Source organism: Neoarius graeffei, chromosome 22 (assembly GCF_027579695.1).
Source record: "Neoarius graeffei isolate fNeoGra1 chromosome 22, fNeoGra1.pri, whole genome shotgun sequence".
Taxonomy (NCBI): Eukaryota; Metazoa; Chordata; class Actinopteri; order Siluriformes; family Ariidae; genus Neoarius; species Neoarius graeffei.
In genome coordinates, this window is record NC_083590.1 from 4,072,232 (window position 1) to 4,094,855 (window position 22,624).

The 22,624-nt window shown below is 43.6% G+C and overlaps 2 protein-coding genes across 4 annotated transcripts in view; one reads left to right on the top strand and one right to left on the bottom strand.

Moving 5' to 3' along the window:
• LOC132870542 (uncharacterized protein CXorf38-like) overlaps positions 1 to 22,624 on the top strand; it is a 39,076-nt gene that overhangs the window by 7,171 nt on the left and 9,281 nt on the right. The gene's annotated exons all lie outside the window — the stretch shown is intronic.
• LOC132870538 (uncharacterized) lies at positions 1,713 to 22,567 on the bottom strand. 3 transcript variants are annotated; one of them, XM_060904216.1, is made up of 8 exons: positions 22,391 to 22,567; positions 21,346 to 22,262; positions 20,376 to 20,472; positions 18,009 to 18,240; positions 6,259 to 7,151; positions 6,072 to 6,126; positions 5,528 to 5,681; positions 1,713 to 2,390 (listed from the first exon to the last, which is right to left on the bottom strand). In XM_060904216.1, exons 3-8 carry the CDS (start codon positions 20,451 to 20,453, stop codon positions 2,255 to 2,257), a joined length of 1,548 nt encoding a protein of 515 aa, XP_060760199.1. In that variant the 5' UTR covers positions 20,454 to 20,472; positions 21,346 to 22,262; positions 22,391 to 22,567; the 3' UTR covers positions 1,713 to 2,254. The 3 variants fall into 3 exon arrangements, with proteins under 3 accessions (XP_060760199.1, XP_060760198.1, XP_060760197.1); XM_060904215.1 differs by having other exon boundaries at positions 20,388 to 22,262; XM_060904214.1 differs by having other exon boundaries at positions 20,376 to 22,262.

A 22,624-nucleotide genomic window follows, 5' to 3' on the forward strand; every position in this document is an offset into this window, starting at 1 on the left:
CCAGCTTCCCCGAACATTTCATTCAAATGCAGCAATGAAACGTTTCCCAAAGTGTCGATTTTATTCCTCCGTCTTGGTGTAATTCAGTATCTGAGTGAATCAGATTGATGAAGGATCTCACTGCAGTGTGGCGCTGTTTGTTCATTAAACTCACACTGTTTCGTGGTGAACAGTGCAGTCTGTGTGAAAAGCCCCTGACACACACACACACAGCTAACAGACCCCCACTGGAGCCGCGGCATCTATTAGTGTCTGTTAGGGCTTTGTGTACTCGCTGTTTTAATGGGCAGAAAGACGAAAGCTCATTGGACAACAGGCTTTAAACGTGTCGTTTTGAGCCCCGCCCAGACGCACGGCTTCACTGGGAGGGAATGGAGTGGGCGGGTCCGTTTTACACAGGAAAAAAACACGTTTCAAAACTGAATTTCTGTTCGCGGTTAGCAGTTTCTAAATGCTCTTTGTTGCGCATTTCTTGAATAACTCGGTGACTCTTTTGTGTTTCAGCTATTTTTAATTCCGTTTTGATTTCCAGGTCATCTTTGTCATTTTGTTTTTGTTTATTTTTTACAACATTCAAAGCTGGAGCCTTAGAAAGAAAGTCCGTAATCGCCCACGGGCATTACAGGAAAATTCTGCCTGCCAAGGAACCAATCAGAGAACACGATTTTATCAGAAGTAGCTCATGCCATATAATAACACAAAATAAACCCCTTCAGTCCTGCATCACCCTGTGAGCATTTACTTTCCTGATAATGACTGGCTTGCTGTACATTACAAGCCTCAACGCCAGGTATTGCCCGAATGCCCAATTTGCCCGACCAAGACGTTCGGGCAGAAATATTTTAGTGAGTTAGACCCGTTCGGGCGCACCTATGGTCACCTTCTTTAAGTACAAAAATGATTTTCGAGCGAGTACATTACAGAAAACAAGACGTATTAAGCAGCATCCTCGCCTCCCCTGTGATCATTTTGTTTTTTTTTTCTTCCCGATTTGTAACGGCGATTCTGATTGGCTCACTTCAGGCGCACGTGCACATTTGTGCTTTTCATCACTGCGAGTGGTCGCTGGGGCCCTCGATGTTTTCCCAGGTTGACTTCAGGACGTCCGCATATATATGTAAAAAAGCTCGTAGTAAGTACATTCAGTGAATGCTACACTGTAAAAAAAAAATTCCGTAAAAAAACGGATAAAGTCCTGGCAGTAAATTACCAGTAACTTCTCCGTTTACATTACGGCCCTTCCGTTTATTCTGTAACGGAGAATTCCGTATTTTTAGAGTAAATTCTCTGTCCATTCACAGGTATTTCTGTTCATCATAAAAAGGAGAATTCCGTAGATTTACAATACATTCTCTGTTCATTCACATGTACTCCCGTTCATTATAGAAAAGGAGAATTCCGTAGATTTACAATAAACTTTCTGTTCATTCACATGTATTCCCCTTCATTATAAGAAAGGAGAATTCTGTGGATTTACAGTAAATTCGGTTCTTTCACAGACACTTCTTTTAGTGGAAAACTGATAACCCCTTAGATATAAAGTCGATTTCTGTCCAAACTAGGAAAAAATGTCTTAAGGACAAATATATGAATCTGAATATGCATTACCAATATGTGATAGTTTAATATATATAAACAGAGATTGTTTTTGTCATCTACACAAAGTTAAGTCTTTTAATACAGTACATTACGCACGTCTACACAAGGTGAGATGCCATTTTAGTAGTTTATTTCAATAATTCATGCTATGAATTCAGAGATGTTATCTTCATCAAATATTCATTATGACTAGCACACTGACATTTTTAAGAACATACAAAAAACACAAAATGATTTGATATTTGTACCTTTTAAATTGGATTGAAGGGACAGGTCTATGGGAAGTCATGCTGTTAATTCACAAATAATTAATTCAAGAATATTTAACACCACCACAAATTTCATCAAGTATTCATTATGACTAGCACCCTGTCATTTTTAAGAACGTCATGCAACATACAAAACCCACAAAATGATTTGATATTTGTAACTTTTAAATTGGATTGAAGGGTGAGGTCTATGATTCCCAACAAACAGGTTTCAAAGTCTCTTAAGAAAGAACAAAAAAAAGAAACATGCACCTAAACAATTAAGGGGTGGGAGTTGAGGGGCATTCCAGACCTCAGCAGAAACTCAGCTTTGTGTGTGTGTGTGTGTGTGTGTGTGTGTGTGTGTGTGTGCGCGCGTGCGCATGCGTGCACATGCATGCAAATGTTCACATTTCCATCCAGGGGTTTTTAAAACTGTTCAGTTCACACAAGAACTTCAGAAGTCTTGGGGGCAAGTGAGGGTGTTTCTTTCCCTTCTTCTCAGCCTTTGACCCTCGTTCTGGATTTATTCCCAGGAAAACTCTAAAAGAATATTTAAAGTATTTTTAGATATGCTGTTGGAGTGATGTTATGACTTAACACATAGAATTTGCTTATGCAAGCTAGTTGAATCATACACTTTGGGGCCTGACCCACATGGATTTTATTGAAACTTGAAACTTTTATTGAAACTTGGTGTGCCTTTTTACTGGGAAGGTAGAATCCCAGAACTACGTTTGCCTGAGTCTGGCATCAATAAAAAGGGAGAAAAAGCTAAGAATGTCTAATTAAGAGGGTGGTACACTGTACATTCATCCTTGTTTATGTCAATCAATCACACAGAGATTGTTTGGATGATGTCTTATCTGGCTCTACAAATAGCTCAAAGAGCAGGGAATACAGCGAGCAACAGAATATGAATTATGAGATGTTAATATACTAAATATTGAATATAGAAAAAGTTGTATTTTAAAATTAGTCAGTTTTTGCCTAGGATAGGATAGGTAGGATATCATGTCAATTTCATCAACAGAAAGTGTGGTCTTGGTCTCTAGAGTCATTGCAGAGATAATGCGACTTCTAGAGTGAAATGAGTTGTAGTAAAGTTGTAATAGAGTAGTGTCAGAGAAGAGTACCCCAACTGACAGGAGTTCCCCATCTGACACTCCACCCAAAATGCTCATGCTATTTTGGGCGGAGTGACAGGTTGGGTACGTACCGTATATCAGGTGGGCTAACCTTCTCTGATACTACTGTACTACTACAACTACTTTATTACAACTTATTTCACCCTAAACGTCAAATTATATGACAAGGACCAAAGACCAAACTTTCAGGAGATGTTATAATACCCCAACTTAAGTAGAAAAATGACTCATTTTAATGTAGCTTTTTAAAATTCAAATGACAATATTTTAATATCTCATAATCTATCATAATATTCTGATAATTCTTGTATCCCATGTTGGTTGTGTAATTTGTAGAGCCAGAAAAGAGCTTCCAAGCTAAATCAAAACCATTTCTATGTGACTTACCCTGACAGACATAATCAAGGATAAATGTATGGTGTCCAACACTATTAATCAAAACTTTCTTAGTCTGTTTCTACCTTAAAGGCGCACTGTATTTAATACTGTATTTCCAGAATTAATTCTGCCCATTCACAAATGTCACCTTGTTCACAAATACTTACCACCACCATGAAATTTTAAGTATTCATAATGACTAGGAAAATTGCACTTTTCATTCATGAAAAGTGGGATCTTCTTCATGTCCGCCATTTTGAATTTCCAAAAATTCTACATTTTAAGCTGCAAAACTTATACTATACTATACTTTGGTACATTGGTTTATTACTTATGTAAATATTCATTAAAATCAAGTTTAATTAAAATCAGCCCCAAAGCGTCTGATTGCACATGAAATGAGCCTAATGGATTCATTGCAAAACAAATTGTAAATAGTTAGTACAATATTTCACCCTTTGAGACATGGCCTTATACATTTGCTGTTACCAGAATGGCAATGACCAAGTCGTAGTGCAGTACTAATGGCCCTCTGTTAGTAGTGTAGTACTGTCCAGTGAAGAAAATCACCGGAGCATCTCAGATGTGGAAAAATCTTTTTCTGCTTTTATTGAGCAGTGCCAAACTAACGTTTCGACGTTACCACATCTTCATCAGAGTCGTTCATCGTTTTTTTTTCGACTCTGATGAAGACGCGGTAACGTCGAAACGTTAGTTTGGCACTGCTCAATAAAAGCAGAAAAATATTTTTCCACATCTGAGATGCTCCAGTGATTTTCTTCACTGATTAGAACTCAGTCCTTTCCCGTGACGCACCAGATAGTGAGGAACAGGAGCGCGGTGGATCTACTTTTCTAGTGTAGTACTGTGTTTGTTAACTTTACAATGACCATTACAGCGTTCCACTAGTGGAACGGTGTGCATTATGGGGCTGCACTTTATTTTCAATTCTCACAAAATCAGAATTGGCAGAGGCTGAAAGTTGAAAAACTTTGAGCTTTTGAATTGTGTGTGAGGTGTCAAAATAGAACTTGTTGAAAAGAATCAGGGGACTGTCTAGAATGTGTGTGCCAAATTTCACCACTTTCTTTCACATGGTCCTATTGGCTGCCATATACATTATGGAAAAAAGATCTGTCACAACCATTTACCATACATTTCCATAGGCTGTCATAGACAAAGAATGTGGAAGAAAGATGCTGAATAAACCATATAGTACGAAGGATGAGCGACAAAAAAGGGCCAAACCGTGCCCTTTTGAGTAAAAGCATAAAAATCGGTACACATATCTTTCATGATATTCTGATTAATACAAGATGTGGAGGCGTTGCGAAAAATGCTGAATTTTCAAGATGGCTGCAAAATCAAATATGGCAAACCCATATTAATGAAACTACTGGGCACTTTGTAGTAAAAGCATGGAAAGTGGTACACAGTTACTTCTTCATGTGCTGATTAATAATAGAAATGGAGGCATTGCGAAAAATGCTGACGTTTCAAGATGGCTGCTAAATCAAATATGGCTAACCCATATTAGTGAAACCTCCCGGCACTTTGTAGTATAAGCATGGAAATTGGTACACAGTTCTTGATATGCTGATTAATAACTGTCACAAAAACGTCACAAAAAAAGCTGAATTTGCAAGATGGCCACCAAATCAAATATGGCCAACTACTAGATTGCTCAACATATGAAGTATATTTGTGCTGATTTGCATGCTCCTACTGCAAAGTGCATGGTGGTTATACTAATATGGGTCAGATATATTTGATTTGGCGGCTATCTTGAGAAATCAGATTTTTTTTCTGCTATGCCTCTACTTCTAATATTAATCAGCATATCAAGAGCTAACTGTATCAATTTTCATGCATTTACAACAAAATACCTGATAGTTTCATCAATATGGGTTGGTCATATTGGATTTGGTGGCCATCTTGAAAATTTAGCATCGCGACGCCTCCATATCTAATATTAATCAGCATACCAAGATGGATATGTGTACCAATTTGCATGGTTTTACTCAAAAGTCGCTCGAAGTCGCTCGTCTGCCGTACTAAACAGTAGCCTTCACAGCAAAACTGCTTGTGCCCCCCCCCCCCCCAAAAAAAAAAAAACCCCCCCAAAAAAAAAACATAACAGTAAGAGTTGCTTACCTTTGAATGAACTCCAGCGTGAGAGCCATGTCTTTTGGGTACTTTATGTTAAAAACATAAAATGCAGCAAAAGTGTAGCTCAGAGCTACAATCATGGAGCTGATGTGGTTGTTTACGACTTCTTGGTCCATGGCGATTTTGTAATGATGATCACCTTAAACATGTAAAATTCATAAGAGAATATATTAACAAATGAAAACGGGTGGAACACGATACTTAATTATGAACTCCACGGCCACCTTGAAAGTGCTGGCTTCCAAACTTCTATTACTTCATGCACCGATCATAGAGTTTTAGCACACAAGACTTGATGGAAATAAGCCCACCCATTAAAAAGTTATTTCACAAACAAAACATAGAGTGAGTTTCTGAAAACAGAACAGACAAGAAGGGAGAAAGCGAATGGGGAAAGAGGAAGAGACAAAGAAGGGAGCGAGAAGCAGGAGAAAAAGACAGGAGAGAAGAAGCATGTGAGGAATGAGGAAGATAGACAGTGAAATCAAATCCATAACACATTTTTTTTAATATCAAACAGATTACAAACCCGTGGTAAGGATGCAAGGTGTGCTTTGCAGTGGTAGTGCGGCAGCAGCAGATTCCTGTTGTTAGGAAATAAAAGAAGAAATACTGAATAGCTGAATAACTATTTTTCCATCCAGAACAGTATGCCCCATACAAATACATTGTAGTTCATCATGAATAACACAGTGATAAAACATTTATAAACCCACCTCACTTGGGTGGAAGAGTTGTTCAGGCTTTTCTCTGAAGAATTTTGCGATCCCAGAGATCAGCTGTACTAGATCGTTACTGGGTGCCATCTTTATCCCCCTGGACTGTAGAAAGTCTTTGATGCCCTTTCCCTTTCTGGACACCTCCTCTGCCAGCTTTGTTTGGACTTCCAAGCCAAGAAGTGTGTGTGTGTGGTCAAACATGCATGCAGCTTCAAAAAGGAAGGGCCACTCCTCCATTAGAGTTTTCACAGTGCTTCCACTGTTGATTGCAGTTCGTTGGATGGAGTATGTGTCAGTCATCAATTTGCGAACAACTGATTCCTCCAGCTGGCGGGTCTTGAAATCGTTCTTCAAGTCATCTTTTTTAGACTCTAGTTCAGGAGTGTTCTCAACAGCAGGCTGCCACTCCACACATACATATCGATCCGAGTGGCTGGACTTCTTTCTTATCTCATCTCCCCTTTCTGCTGCTGGCCTCGAGTTGAAGGTACATGGCCTACTAATGTTCTCAAGTCTGTTCTCAAGCTGTATGAACACTGAATCATACCCAGTTCCAATTACCGTGGTTCCATTCATCTCTCTGTCTTGGAAAGAGGAGGGATATTGTTGTACTATCTTCTTGGCAATCTCACGCAGCTTTCCTCTTCCAGGTCTTCCACGTTCTTTAGCTAGTACATCGTCAATAACTATACGGATCATCTCTCGTCTCTCTTTAGGTTTTGGTCTCTTCTTTTCACGTAAGGCAAGCATAAGGTTTGGAGGCATTTTGTGCCATGGTACAACAGTCTCCCGGGATGAAGACTCCTCCATGGGACCAGGTGTCAGAGGTGGATTTTCAGGGAGATGGACATTCGGTTGCAGAGACGTTGAGCCAAGTACAGCTTGCAAGTCTATGGATAAAAAACAACAATTTAATCAAATAAATATGGTTACACTTAGATTCACACCAGGGCTTGACGTTAACTTTTTTGCTTACCGGCCATTTTGGCTAGTGGTTGTCCTGACTCACTAGCCATTCAGTCTTTTCACTAGCCATAATTTACATAATAACAGCTATTTACATCATAACAGCTATAATGTAATATAATGGGCTATAATATAATAGGTCATAATATAATAAGCCACATTATATTATATTATAGGCCTAATACTGTGATATTGCACTTAAATGCCATTGGCCCATGCAAGAAAGAACTGATCTGCCAAGAATACCATTTGCTGTACATTGACCAGAAACGCCAAGCACAATGAACATACCCTGTTGTGCATCAAATTCTATGTAGTCATTATGACTGGGAAAATTGCACTTTTCATACAAGAAAAATGGGATCTTCTCCATTGTCCGCCATTTTGAATTTCCAGAAATGGGCATTTTTAGCTGGAAACTTACTGTATTTTGTCATACTGGTAAATATTAGTTTATTACTTGGTAAATATTCATGAAAAGATCAAATGTGGCAATAGGCATCTCATTTTCAATGAACATTGTTGTTGCAATACCTACTTTGACCACAATCTTACACACTGCACCTTTAAGTTCTTTATTTTTTCAAAAAAATACTGTTATCATTGGAAGGTTCGTTCGAAAACATTTGAATTGAATTCAAACTGAATTGGGCTGGGGGAACAGTGACAGCAGTCAGAGGGCCCTCGGCCACAGGATACAGAAATCACAGGGCCCCTGGGCCATGCAGTATGGCAACCAGAGGGCCCCTGGGCCATGCGGTACGGCAACCAGAGGGCCCCTGGGCCACGGGATATGGCAACCAGAGGGCCCCTGGGCCATGCGGTACGGCAACCAGAGGGCCCCTGGGTGCTAAATTGGCCACACTGAGTGGACTGAAAGAAGGGGCGGAGACTTTGGCTCTCTCTCTCTCTCTCTCTCTCTATATATATATATATATATATATATATATATATATATATATATATATATATATATACAGCCCCCTGCATCACTTCTCTTCACTCATAACCTGACCTTGGCTTTCAGCTTGACAACTTGCTTTGCATTCAACCTGTGCAACGTCACTTGTTTAGTTTAATATTCAACAGCCTTTTTAACCCTTTAATTATGTAATTATCCAAGTTCACTTTAGAACTTGCATCACTGAAATCCGAGACGGACAAGTCTGGCTCTGACTCGGAGTTGAGGCATAACGCCACTGCCTCCTCCAGAGTTAAAAAAATGGCGTCTTTTCTGTGCAGTCATTTTCTTGGTCTGGCTAGTTGTTCTGAGGTAAATTTAATAACAATAGCTGCTACAGAAGAAGATTTGGCACGAGACCACAGGAATTGACAGTAATGTAAGCAAACAAAGTGTAAACAAACATGGACGATTGACTAATTTAGCCAGCTATGAAGATGCGCCCAAACACAGAATCAGTCTGAGCCGCAACCAAGGGGACACCACGTAAAAACATGACCATATCTAAAAATAATTTCATACAAACATATACATTTTAATACACAAATACGTGTATTACAGTCTCATTAACTAGTGTCATTTGTATTTGAAGTTCAGCAACAACATTTTTTGCAGTTACAGGTGTATTTTCTTGTCGGGCGATTTCGGGCGCTTTCGGCAGCTATGGGAGAATACAAGTCAGGCGCTAACGGCAGCTATGGGAGAAAGAGGGTTAAAGGCTTGTATACATTTATATTATATTATATTATATTACATTACATGTGTTAGGACTAGGACTGTTTTGGCCTCTAGAGCAGGGGTGGCCAACCAGTTGGAGACCAAGAGCCACATTTTTTACTGTATTACTGCAAAGAGCCACATCATACACATGGGCACACGAACATCACCCATCCCTTCCTCTCTCTCTCTCTCTCACACACACACACACACACACACACACACACACCTCTGCTCAGCCAGATTAATAGTAAATGTCACACACCAACATATTTACTCCTACAGTACTAAGACCACAGGCTGAGGCCAGTCATTTTTAACAATGAACATTGTGTGCACTTACTATGCATGCAACTTAGTGGGACTCATGGCATTACCAAAAAAAAAGCCACACCATACACATGACCACACATGAACATCGCCCCCCGCTCTCTCTCCCTCACAGACACACACGCTCACGCACCTCTGCTCAGCCAGATTAATAGTAAATGTCACACGCCAACATGAGAGAAATTTACTCCTTCAGTCAGTACTAATACCACAGGCCAGTCATTTACAGCAATCAATATTGTGTGCACTTACTATGCATGTTGCTTAGTGGGACTTCTGACATTCCTTGCCTTGAACAATCCTCTTCAAATCTGCCTTGTATTCCGTCGTTGCCACTCGAAGCAGTTCTTTCACATGGGTTTCAGTCAGAACAGAACGATGCTTTGACTTCACGTGTTTCATGGTAGAGAACACAGACTCGCAGACGTATGCTGACCCAAACATTGACTAAGCGCAGCCTGTTTCACATTCGGGTATTTTTCCAATGGCACACTTTTCCAAAACTCAATGGTGCCTTCCCTCAAAACAGGTTTCAGTTGGTCTTCCTCACGAAGATCGATCATCTCCAACTCAGCCGCAGCCTCATCTGTGACAAGCGGGGCTTTCAAACAGTCCATCTCCGCATTGAATGGGTCGACGAGGAACGTAACCTGTGGCCTTTTCAGTTGTATATCACGGAACCGGGTTACAAAGCTTTCGTGCAGGTTTTCAATTAGTGTTGCATATCTGGCTCCTTGCTTATTCAGGGAGGCGGGAAGCTTTGAAATGAGCTAATGACGACTGACATATAAGGCAGAATGGCTTGCCATTACGTTCAACAAAAAAGTATAAACTCTCCCACTCTGTTAAAAATGTCCTATGTTCGTCTTCATATTTTCGTTTGGCTGTGCATTTTTTCATTGCCATTTTGAGAGGCTACTTGACACAAGATACACCTTGCCCAAAAACTTAGCGATTATCTCACGCACATGCGCATTTGACATGACCTGAAAATACCGTAATATACCCAAGCAAAGCGAAGATGCATTTGACGAAAATACCATACTGAACTCAAGCAAAGCGCACACGCACATTAAAAAAAAAACAACACAAACTTCGATATGAACGTAAGAGCCGCATGACACCGGGCAAAGAGCCGCATGCGGCTCGCGAGCCGCGGGTTGGCCACCCAAGCTCTAGAGGCTGCTGTTATTTCCTTTTCATGTCATGTTTATTTTGGCCTCTAGAGGCCACCACTGTTCCTGTGTTTTGTGTTTTTGTTAATTGCCTGTTTGTCCTGATTATCTTCACCTGTGTCCTTAATTAGTTTGTGTATTTATACCCCTGAGTTCAGTCCTCTTGTCACGGAGTCTTTATGCTGTTATGTTTATCTCCAGTTTCCTCTGTACCGTGTTCTTTGTTTTGCACTTTGTTTTTCTGGTTTTTTGGCTTTTGTTTTGTACCTTTGGATATTTTTATTTTTGTGATCATCTGAGCTTTTGCATTTTTGCCTTTTCCTTTTTGGACTTTGAACTTTTGATATTTTATTTTTCCCTTTGTCTTCCCAGTATTGGATTATACTCTTTGTTTTTGTTTTTTTGTTTTGCCCTGTATATAGTGTATATAGTATAAATAAACCTTTTGATACTTTTTCTACTTCTGCCTCACGCCTCTGCATTTGAGTCATCCCCCTGGTGGCCTAGTGGGGGTTTGCTGGATTATCACACCAATGAACCAGGTTCGAATCCCAGCAAAACCCTAACAGAAAGACTCCGTCATGACCGACTCAGCAGAGGCTGCTTCAACCGTCTACCCAGCCAACCTTCAGGGAATTACGGCAGCTTTGACACGCTTCGGAGCAACCATGGACGCTCATGGACGTACGCTCACCAGCCAACGTGAGGCCCTTGCTCGCCACGAGGAACTGCTTCAGCAAATCGGGAAAACCCTGGCACAGCTGACATCTCTGCCTGCATCTCCTGATCCAGCTCCCGCTCCTGCTCCTGTGCCTCCTGCCATGCTGCCTTCTTCACCTTGCGAACCCAGCCTTCCTGCACCACAGAGGTACGACGGCAAGCACAGTGAGTGCCGAGAGTTCCTTACCCAGTGTCAACTCACCTTTGAGCTTCAGCCTACCACCTACACTATGGATCGCCGCAAGATTGCCTTTGTGATCACCTTATTAGCTGGTAAGGCGCGAGCCTGGGCTACTGCTATCTGGCAAAGACAGGGACCTGAGTGCCTTGATTTCCAGCTATTCTCTGAAGAGATGCTTCGGGTCTTCGATCAGGCGGACATCAGTACCGACGCAGCCCGAAAGCTCATGTCCATCCGGCAAGGAGGAAGCGTCGCAGATTACGCCATCTCGTTCCGAACGCTCGCAGCAGTAAGTGGATGGAACGAGACTGCCCTGGTGTCAGCCTTCCATCATGGTCTGTCTGACCCCATCAAGGATGGTCTGGCCTCTATTGGATGCCCAAGTGACCTTGAAAACCTCATCTCACATGCTATTCGTCTGGACAACAGGATGAGAGAACGCCACCAAGCCTTGAGCCCCCCCAGCCTCCCTACCTCTACCTGGAGACCGTCTACCTCCTTCAGTGACTGTCCAGAACCCATGCAAGTGGGTCGTACTCGCCTCTCCGCATCTGAGAGGGAGCGCAGAAGGAGGGACAAGTGCTGCATCTACTGTGGCAAGCCTGGTCACTTCCGAGCATCATGTCCCGAACTCTTGGGAAAAGGACCGCCCCGTCCAGCCGAGGGAGGGTTGTGACGGGGCCTACCCTCTCTCCCGGACTCCCTGGCCAAGGAATCTACATCCCGGTCTCCATCTCCTGGGGTGAGTCTGTCCACTCTTGTCAAGCTTTGTTAGACTCAGGGGCGGCTGGGAACTTTATGGATATTCACTTCGCCCAAAGCATCAATATTCCGACTGCACCTCTTGAAGTCCCACTGTCTGTGTCTGCCCTCGATGGCCAAGCGTTAAGTGATGGAAGAGTCACCCAAGTTACTTCTCCAGTCTTCCTCCAGTCTCAAGGTCACAAGGAAGAAATATCCCTGCACCTGATTCCTTCACCTGAGTTCCCAGTTATTCTAGGCCTTCCTTGGCTTACTCGCCATAACCCTCGCATAGACTGGGTAACAAGCCAGGTTGTGGAATGGGGCCCTGCATGCCATGCCTCTTGTCTGCTCTCTAGCTCTCCTGTGTCTCCTGCCGAGCCCCCTGATCTCACCGAGTTATCTCAAGTTCCCACAGAGTACTGGGATCTCAAGGAGGTATTCAGCAAGAGCAGGGCCGCCGTTCTTCCTCCGCACCGGGCCTACGACTGTGCCATCGACTTGCTCCCTGGGACTACCCCTCCTCGTGGCAGACTGTTTTCCCTCTCTCAGCCAGAACGCAAGGCCATGGAGGAATACCTCAAAGACGCCCTGGTCTCTGGGTTCATTCGACCCTCCACCTCACCTGCTGGTGCCGGCTTCTTCTTTGTCGGCAAGAAGGATGGGGGGCTCCGACCATGTATTGACTACAGGGGCCTGAACAAGATCACTGTGCGCAACCGATATCCCCTTCCGCTGATGTCCACTGCTTTCGACCTGCTCCAAGGCGCCACCGTCTTCACCAAGTTGGACCTACGGAACGCATACCACCTCATCCGTATCCGACAGGGAGACGAGTGGAAGACTGCCTTTAACACCCCGTCTGGGCACTACGAATACCAGGTGATGCCCTTCGGACTCACCAACGCACCAGCTGTTTTTCAGGCCCTAATCAACGACGTCTTAAGGGACATGATTAACCTGTACGTTTTTGTCTACCTCGACGACATCCTTATCTTCTCCAAGACCATGCAGGAGCACCGCCACCATGTCCGCCAGGTTCTCCAGAGGCTGCTACAGAACAATCTGTTCGCCAAGGCCCAGAAATGCGAATTTCATGTTCCCGAGGTCTCCTTTCTGGGATTTATTGTACGGACAGGCCAACTCCAAATGGACCCTGCCAAGACCCTGGCCGTCCGGGATTGGCCTACTCCCAAGTCCGTTAAGGAGGTTCAGCGGTTCTTAGGATTCGCTAACTTCTACCGCAAGTTCATCAGGAACTTCAGTTCTGTGGCAGCACCCATGTCAGACCTCACCAAAGGGACAGGTGGATCTTATGTCTGGTCTCCTCAGGCGGAAAAGGCGTTCAGAGACCTCAAGGACCGCTTCTGCACGGCACCCATTCTGGTCCTCCCGGACACCTCCCAACCATTCATCGTGGAGGTGGACGCCTCGGACAGTGGTGTCGGCGCGGTGCTCTCTCAACGTTCGGAAGGAAAGCTGCACCCCTGCGCTTACTTCTCCCACCGCCTGAGTCCTGCGGAGTCCCGGTACGATGTGGGGGATCGAGAACTGCTAGCGGTCAAACTGGCCCTTGAGGAGTGGAGGCACTGGCTGGAGGGAGCGCAACATCCATTCCTGGTTTGGACTGACCACAAGAACCTGGAGTACCTCCAGCAAGCCAAGAGACTTAACCCTCGACAGGCTAGGTGGGCCCTGTTTTTCAGTCGGTTTGACTTCACCCTCTCGTACCGCCCCGGCTCCAAGAACACCAAACCTGACGCACTGTCCAGGCTGTTCTCTGCCACTAACAGGGAGAATGAAGTCGGGCCTATTATCCCTGTGTCCCGGATTGTGGCCCCTGTCCGCTGGGGTATTGAGGAGGCTGTCCGACGAGCCCAACGCCAGGACCCCGGTCCTGGGACGGGGCCACCGGGCCTCTTGTATGTCCCACATCAAGCCCGGGCCAAGGTTCTCCAGTGGGGTCACTCTTCCCCTCTCACCGCCCACCCGGGAGCTCAGAGGACCCTGGACTTCCTGAAAAGACGCTTCTGGTGGCCTAACATGGAGCAGGAAGTAAGGTCATTTGTCCTGTCCTGTGAGGTTTGCACCAGAACCAAGAACCCACGACAGCGTCCCCAGGGTCTCCTGCATCCTCTGACCATTCCCCGGCGTCCCTGGTCCCACGTGGCAGTCGACTTCATCACCGGTCTCCCTGAGTCACAAGGTAACACGGTCATTTTGGTCATTGTTGACAGATTCTCCAAGGCCTGCCGCTTCATACCACTGTGCAAACTCCCCTCTGCTCTTGAAACAGTGAAACTTTTGTTTAATCATGTCTTCCGAGTCTTTGGTCTTCCACAGGACATCGTCTCAGACCGAGGGCCCCAGTTCTCCTCCCGAGTGTGGCACGGGTTCTGCAAGGTCATCGGAGCCACTGCCAGCCTCTCCTCTGGGTTTCACCCACAGTCCAATGGTCAGACGGAGAGGCTCAACCAGGACCTGGAAACCACCCTGCGAGGCCTGGCTATGGATAACCCGACATCGTGGAGCACCTGGCTGCCATGGGCAGAGTATGCCCACAACACCCTGCAGTCATCGGCCACCAAGCTGTCGCCATTCCAGTGCCAATTCGGGTTCCAGCCACCTCTGTTCCCGGACCAGGAGGAGGACGCGGGGGTGCCCTCGGTCAACCAATATGTGAGACGGTGTCGCAAGACCTGGAGCAAGGTCAGGAAGACCCTCATACAGACCTCCAGAACCAACCAGACTCAGGCCAACCGCCATAGAAGACCTGCACACACTTTCCGCCCTGGGCAGCGGGTTTGGCTGTCCACTAAGGACCTTCCGCTGCGGGTGGAGAACCGCAAGCTTGCTCCTCGCTACATTGGCCCCTTCAAGGTGGTGCACAGGGTGAACCCTGTCTCCTACCGGCTCCAGTTGCCCCGGACTCTGAGGATCAACCCCACTTTCCATGTTTCCCTGTTGCGGCCCGTACTGACGTCTACATATGCCCCTGCCCCTAGGAACCCCCCACCCCCCCCGCATCTTCCAGGGGCAGACTGTGTTCACTGTGCATCGCCTGCTTGACTCCCGCCGGGTCCGCAGCGGGTTGCAATATCTGGTGGACTGGGAGGGCTATGGTCCTGAGGAGCGCTGCTGGGTTCCTGCTCAGGATGTCCTTGATAAAGAACTATGTCGGGACTTCCATTCGGCCCATCCGGATCGCCCTGGGAACGTCAGGAGACGCTCCTAGGGGGGGGGGGGGGGGTCCTGTTAGGACTATGACTGTTTTGGCCTCTAGAGGCCGCTGTTATTTCCTTTTCATGTCATGTTTATTTTGGCCTCTAGAGGCCGCCACTGTTCCTGTGTTTTGTGTTTTTGTTAATTGCCTGTTTGTCCTGATTATCTTCACCTGTGTCCTTAATTAGTTTGTGTATTTATACCCCTGAGTTCAGTCCTCTTGTCACGGAGTCTTTATGCTGTTATGTTTATCTCCAGTTTCCTCTGTACCGTGTTCTTTGTTTTGCACTTTGCTTTTCTGGTTTTTTGGCTTTTGTTTTGTACCTTTGGATATTTTTATTTTTGTGATCTTCTGAGCTTTTGCATTTTTGCCTTTTCCTTTTTGGACTTTGAACTTTTGATATTTTATTTTTCCCTTTGTCTTCCCAGTATTGGATTATACTCTTTGTTTTTGTTTTTTTGTTTTGCCCTGTATATAGTGTATATAGTATAAATAAACCTTTTGATACTTTTTCTACTTCCGCCTCACGCCTCTGCATTTGAGTCATCCCCCTGGTGGCCTAGTGGGGGTTTGCTGGATTATCACACCAATGAACCAGGTTCGAATCCCAGCAAAACCCTAACAACATGGGTCGTCTTCACTCTGTAGAATGCGCCGTTCATTTGAATGGGGCTCCCCAACGTTCGCACGTCTGTTATTTGAGGATCAGACGTGTTGGTCTATATCGGACCGCTGCCAATGGCAACAGACACCGGTGTTCCAGAACGGCAACGGACTATTTTGTGTTGCGCAAGCAACAACCTCTCAATCATTCATTAAACTTAACATGAAATCAAAAACGTCGCCACCATGTGTGAATAATTTAAGTATAGCCATGTAATAAGCGGGTTAACGCAAGGCGAGGCGGTCCCTTTCGTGGAATAGCGGCACTTCAGAGAGATCAAGACCCATGATTCTCTCTGTCGTGCCGCTATTCCACGGTAGGGACCTTCTCGCCGAACGTTAACCCTTACATATTATATTATACGTATATCATACAGCACCTTCAAAGGTTAAAAGCCTACCTTAAAAGGCTAGTGCATTTCGTGTTTATATTATATTAAAAATTTTATAAAAAACACCTTCTGCACTTTAAGGCTTGTTGTATTGTATTGACTTTTGGCCATCTCTGGCAACTTCATCTAGTGAATTTAGCGACTTTTTGCATATTACCTTTGATATGTAAACAACAGCTACTTTCTGCCCTTAAGCTTTACATTGCAGCTTTTGGCCATCACTAGGAGTTTCACAAATTCCTTAATCAAACGCTCTCTACCTAATGGTCAGTCTGTGACAAGGCAGTGGCTCCTTTACTCTCCTTCCTCTGGTTGCATCTATTGTTTTGCTTGCAAACTGTTCTCAAGTAAGCACAATGCGTTTGTCAACGGGTTTTCTGATTGGAAACATTCTGAGCGTATCGGTGAGCATGAGAGGAGTGAGGAGCATAGGGCTTGCATGTTAGCATTACACAGTCGTTCCAAAGACACAGGAAGAATTGATTCTGATCTTGTCAAACAAATTGATGGAGAAAGGCAATACTGGCGGGACGTTTTGAGAAGAGTTGTTGCTGTAATTCAGTTTTTGGGAGAGAGGGGCCTTGCCTTCCTCCATATTATTGTATAATTTACTGTGTGTAGCACTCAAGAAAATGTCAGGTCTAAAATAGCTGTGTAATGTGTATTAAGCTATCTTACCCATATATTTTCTAAAAGTCTATACTCTGTTATCTAATGTGCATTGAAACATCTCCCAACTTCCCACATTCCTCTCTTCCTTAGTTCTGCAATGCACTTTGCATTACATTGAAATGCATTAATTTTCAATAGTTTCGGGCCTAAAATAGCTGTGAATTGTGTATTAAGCTATAAAACCCATTTATTTTCTAAGGTCTATGCTCTCGATAAAATGTTATGTGCATTGAAACATCTTCCAGCTTCTAACATGCCTCTATACCTTTGGTTTGTAATGTACATTTTATCACATTGAAATGCATTGATTTTCATTCAAATACATTGGTCAATTATGGGTTTCAGGCCTAAAATAGTTATGTACATTAAGCTATCAAGCCCATATATTTTCTGAAGGCACATACTCTCCAGATGTGATATAGCAAGACTTGGAATTTGACCCATCCTGTTACAGTCTTCTGCCTCAATCTATCCCTATGTTATATTACGGGAAAAGGGTGTGATTGATATATAACTGTATATTTTCTACATGCCTATGATGTCTACATGTTATATAACACAGATGAAAACATATCCCATCATCCCACATACTTTCATACACCTATACCCATACATACAGGTAGGCATGTATTGCAAACTGCACTGGGTAGCGTTATAAAAGCTAGTAAAAATATAAGACGGCTACCACTTAGAGAGGGCTATCATACCAAATAATGTCCCTCAGACATAGAGGATTACAAAAAATCAATGATAGATTTTGCCACCTCAGGTGGTACCAATATGTGAATTTTTGGGTCCTGGCCCATGGACTAAAAGTTGAATAAATATAGCTGCAAGCAGCAATGCGGGGCAAAGCAGTGAATCAACCTGTCCCAGCCCATGTTGCCATCGCAACAGATAGATCTGACAAGGCAGATGATCAGAGGCATACACAAAGTTTTTTCCAAGCAGAACACTTCGCAATATAGTGTATTTGGTTTACAGTATAATAAAAGTAAACACTTACCTGCAGTGAAGGCTTGAATTAACCGCCTCCTTTGAATTGGAGGCAAAATGCCATCCAAGTCTTCGCTGGTTAGGTATTGCATATCATCAATGCTGTTAACACCAATATGTTTTAGATGATCCATCAGCTCTTCTATGACGTCAGTTGTTAGTACAGGCATGGCCCTTGTTATAACATTCTTCACAACCTCCATTGTGGAAGATGCCTGAGTGGCGAGAGCAACCTTGCACCTCTGTGGTAAAAGGACAGTGGAGAATAATCACTGAGACTGTCAAGGGTTTTACAAGAAAGAGTTTCTGAACCATTTTTTTCCATTTCATAGACACCAATCTCAGGTACCCAGCTGGCAGTTTTCCCCCGTAGCAAAAGCAGGACAGTTTTTTCACATTTGATCAGAATGCTGGCTATTTCACCCAACTGCAGTTGTCCTTTGGTATATTCCTGTATCACAAGCATACCATTTGCATACTTGGTCCCTTTAACTTGTACTTTGTCTGTGACAATGGAGTTGGAGGAGTCTAGTCCAAAATCTGCAACAGCTGCCCTTATGCTAGCATCATACAGCTGTGGATAGAACCGTGTGGAGTCTGACACCTGAACCTGGGAGCTGAATAAATTTCCCTGACTCTGATAAGCTTGAAACAGCTGATGCCTATTCGCAAGTGACTTTGTGACGTTCTTGAAGTTTTGACTTGACCTAATGCATCTTTTAAAATAGCTATGTTTGCTTTCAAAGCGCATCGTCCATGTGTGTATGAGAGGACCAAAATGTAAACTCAAATCTGCATAGTGCAAAAGATAGTGGTGTTTTGGTCTCAGAGGGGAATGTGGGAACAACTCCTGCCTCATTTCCACATACTCTTCAGTCAGTACCTTCATGTATGCAATCTGGGACTCTGAAAGGGTAGGTGCACAGACAACTTCAACTAACTCCCTGAGAAGAAGACACGCCTGCCAGACAGCATTATCAGCATCTGCAATTTTATCATACACCAAAATGGGCAGGAACTGCAATAACCACCTGTTCTGGGCTGCATGGCCACCAAGTTTTGTTCCTTTGTTTGGAATAGCATTTGGCTTGTTACTGCTTTCACCTGGAAATGAAGTGAGTCTTTCATTTAATAACTTGTAACTAAACCACTTCTCGTTCTTAATTAAGTACTGCAAATACATTGCCAGATCATAGTCCACAACACCCTCGAACAAATCATGCGCTAAACAGGGCAGCAGTCCAGGCTGACAGACATGAAAATGTGACAGTTTGTTAAACACACTGTTGCCTTTAATGCCCTGATGTGTGGTCACATCCGGGTGACTCCCCAGAAACTGCACAGAGTCATTATACTCAGTAGGATCTCTTGGAGTGAAAACTGTGAGAGGATTGGCCAAAAACGCGGGTCTTGTGACAAGACAGTACCTACAGAAATACTCAGCACAACTAAAATTTTCTGTGAACCCTCCAATCATGTGGGAACCCAGATTATCTCCCATAATGCATGCAACAGTGCCTTTCAATGTCTTATCCTCAAAGGAGATGCCCTTTTCCTCCAATTCACCCAAATCTGACACAAGCTCCCTGAAAACCTTGTCCACGCCAAAATATTTACAGTCTTTCTCTGAACAAAGCAGTACTAATTGAATCTGATCAACTGTTGATCTCAGATGTGGATGTAAATTACCAAGAGTGAAATACACAGCTAAAATTTTGTGCTTTTGCTTGGCAGATCCAAGAGGGTTAGCTACTTCAAAAGCACCCTGAAAAAGCATCACCTTTAAACTGTCTGGGTCTGTGGCAAACATCTCATTTGACCTAACAACATGCCCATCAGTAAAATCACGAAATACATGTATAGGCCTACCATGTTCAGCAAGGTCACCACTGTGCATCAGCTTTTTCAACATTGCCCTGAGACTGTCAAGTAAAGGAACATAATGGTAGTGTCGCCTCTTCCCACTGTCATTGTACCCCAGTGTCACTTCCACAGGGTGAACATAATTAAAGTGAGACTTAAAGTATTGCAGCCTGCGGTGGTGTGTTGTTAAAGGCCCACTGGCACATAAGGCTGCATGCAAAGGGCTCTGTTTGTATACGCTCTGTCCCAGACTTAGTAAGGTTTCACGTTGGACACCATACTGTTCCAATTTTAGGCCCAAAACTCCCATTGTGAATTCCTGCTGCACATCCTGCAGTGTTTTCATTTCATTGACAATTTCTGAAATGGTAGAGGCTGGAACTAAGTATTTAGTCTGTAAACCTAAACAAAACAGGGCCAGATTTTCAATGAACCTATCTTGTGCATTTTTGTCATTGTCTGTATTACCCTGACATACCTGACTGTGTACATCAGTGTCGGGATCTGTACTCACATATGTACTGACCTCTGGTGTGCTGTCTGTAAGACGAGCCTGTACATCTGATAAATAAATGGAAGATATTTGGGTCATGTTCCACCCACGATGAATCCTGGAAATATGGGATGAGAGAGAGGTCTTCACATTAAAAGTACGACCACAGCCATCAAACGGGCACACAACATGGAGACCTTCTTGGATGTGGTCATTTAAGTGAGACACCAGCTGTTTAAGCTCTACATATTCTCTCGTGCAATAATTGAATGAACACTTTAAAGGCACAGACACACTGCGGTTCCAAGTTTGCCTAACACTTCTCTCAGGATGGGTTCGTGACATGTGAACAGCGAGGCTGTTGAAAGAAGAAAATCTCCTACCACAATCTCTAAGCGCACACGACATACGCACGTTGTTCAGGTGTCTGTGTGTTCTGCAGTGACTGACATATTCCGTGGATGACACAGACTTAAAACCACATATGCTACAGGTCAGCATGGTGGCAGGCAAATGGGACTGTGGCAAGTCCAACTTGATTTTAACTGAATAGACGGTTAATAGCTATATTCTCGTTAACGGCAATATAGCTATTAACCGTCTGTTCAGTTACCAACATGAGCCTTGCTGAGCTAACTTAGCTAGCAACTTGGGCGGCCAAACGGATTGTGGACGCTAAAAATTAAGTAAAAGCGAAACAGGACAACAGAGTCATGATAATGTAGACAAAACTATAACGTATGTTGTAAGTCTATAGAAATCCGATACCCTACATTTACGACAGGGGCGTGTTTAGCCTATTTTTGGGGGTGCTCAAGCACCCCCAAAAACGAGCTCAGCACCTCCTAGCTCAGCACCCTCAAAAACACTGCTTTTGGACGTAATTTTCAGAAATAAGCGCCCTTGCGCACTGCGCAATGAATGTGTGCGCGGGCGTGTGTGTGTTCTTGAATTCACCTGTTACGTGATAGTTCTATGAGCAGTAAAATACCTCTCCTCCTTGCGTCCCCTCTGATTGGGTTGCCTGTCTGCGCGAGTGCTTGCTACGACATGGTGGGTTTTTTTTTTTACTGGATTCCACGCCGATGAGGAACTCGAAGTAGCACCTGAGTATTACTGGCATAGCGAGATGTGAAGGTACGGACTGGAATTACAATTGTTAAACACAACACAATAATATGCATAATGCAATATTGATGTTCCCTGGTCTATGAATAGAATGATAAAAACGACATTTATCATCCATATCGAGATACTTTTGTGCAGAGCTGTACAAGTGCTACGGTGCTAGACCACCGTGTGTTACTCAGTTTTACTTAATGTAACATAGCGTTTACGTTTGCTTATCATTCACAAATCCAAACCCTGGTCATTGTCTGGGGGGACAGTGAGTGTGGTTTGGATATAGCCTACGTTTTCAAAAGAACACTACCAAAATATAACAAATATAACAAAAAATATAAACTAATGTAAACTAATGTAAAATCATAATAATACACACTATTATTACACAATACACAATAACACATTAATTAACAATTACCACTGTTCAAAATGAATAGCTCCAACATTACAAATGCAGTAGTAGGTCTTGTTTAGTTAAAAATATAATGTAAATATTTGTGTCAGTGGCTGTAAATGTGTAGATATCATAGTTTATTGGGTCAGCTTCTGTTAAAACATTGCATAAGTCTAGTCTTGTCTAGTCTAGTCTTCTTGTCTAGTTAAGTCTAGTCTAAATGCGGAATAAACGTGGAAACACTGTCGTTCAAGCCAGGTGTCTCTGTCAGCTCTGGGGGCTAAGCACCCCCAAAGATCAGATGCTAGAATCGCCCCTGATTTACGAGATGTAGATCCTAGCCTATTAAGACATCACAAGTTGGCTGGTAATCTTGACCGCTCTGATAGCTGTGTCGTGGAAGATATTAAAAAAGACTAGACTCACGACATGATTCCAGGCTGTAGCCGATTAAATTGAACTACATACAAAGATGATTTGATTAACTGTGTAACTTATTATTAATAATACTATTTACCACAGAAGTGCAGTACTCCAACTCACTCAGACAGCAGAGAGCGAGCAAGCGGCGGCTGCGTTCCCTCTGAAGACAGTCTCTCCCACAATGCATTGCGTTCTTCAAAATACGGGCAAATCATCCGTAGAATAATATTACGGAAAATTCCCTCCTAAGAATACGGTAGTTCGTACCTTTTAATTACGGACATTTTTTACAGTGTAAGACATGCTTTTGTGTCTCGAATAGTAAACC

Bases quoted from the DNA above. Each gene is read 5' to 3' on its own strand.
- LOC132870538 (XM_060904214.1), bottom strand. From the start codon at position 20,855: ATGCTGACCTGTAGCATATGTGGTTTTAAGTCTGTGTCATCCACGGAA. The intron at 6,127-6,258 runs GTGGGTTTATAA...TCCTAACAACAG, and splicing joins AACTCTTCCACCCAAGTGAG to GAATCTGCTGCTGCCGCACT. The intron at 2,391-5,527 runs GTAAGCAACTCT...ATATTCTTTTAG, and splicing joins ACGCTGGAGTTCATTCAAAG to AGTTTTCCTGGGAATAAATC.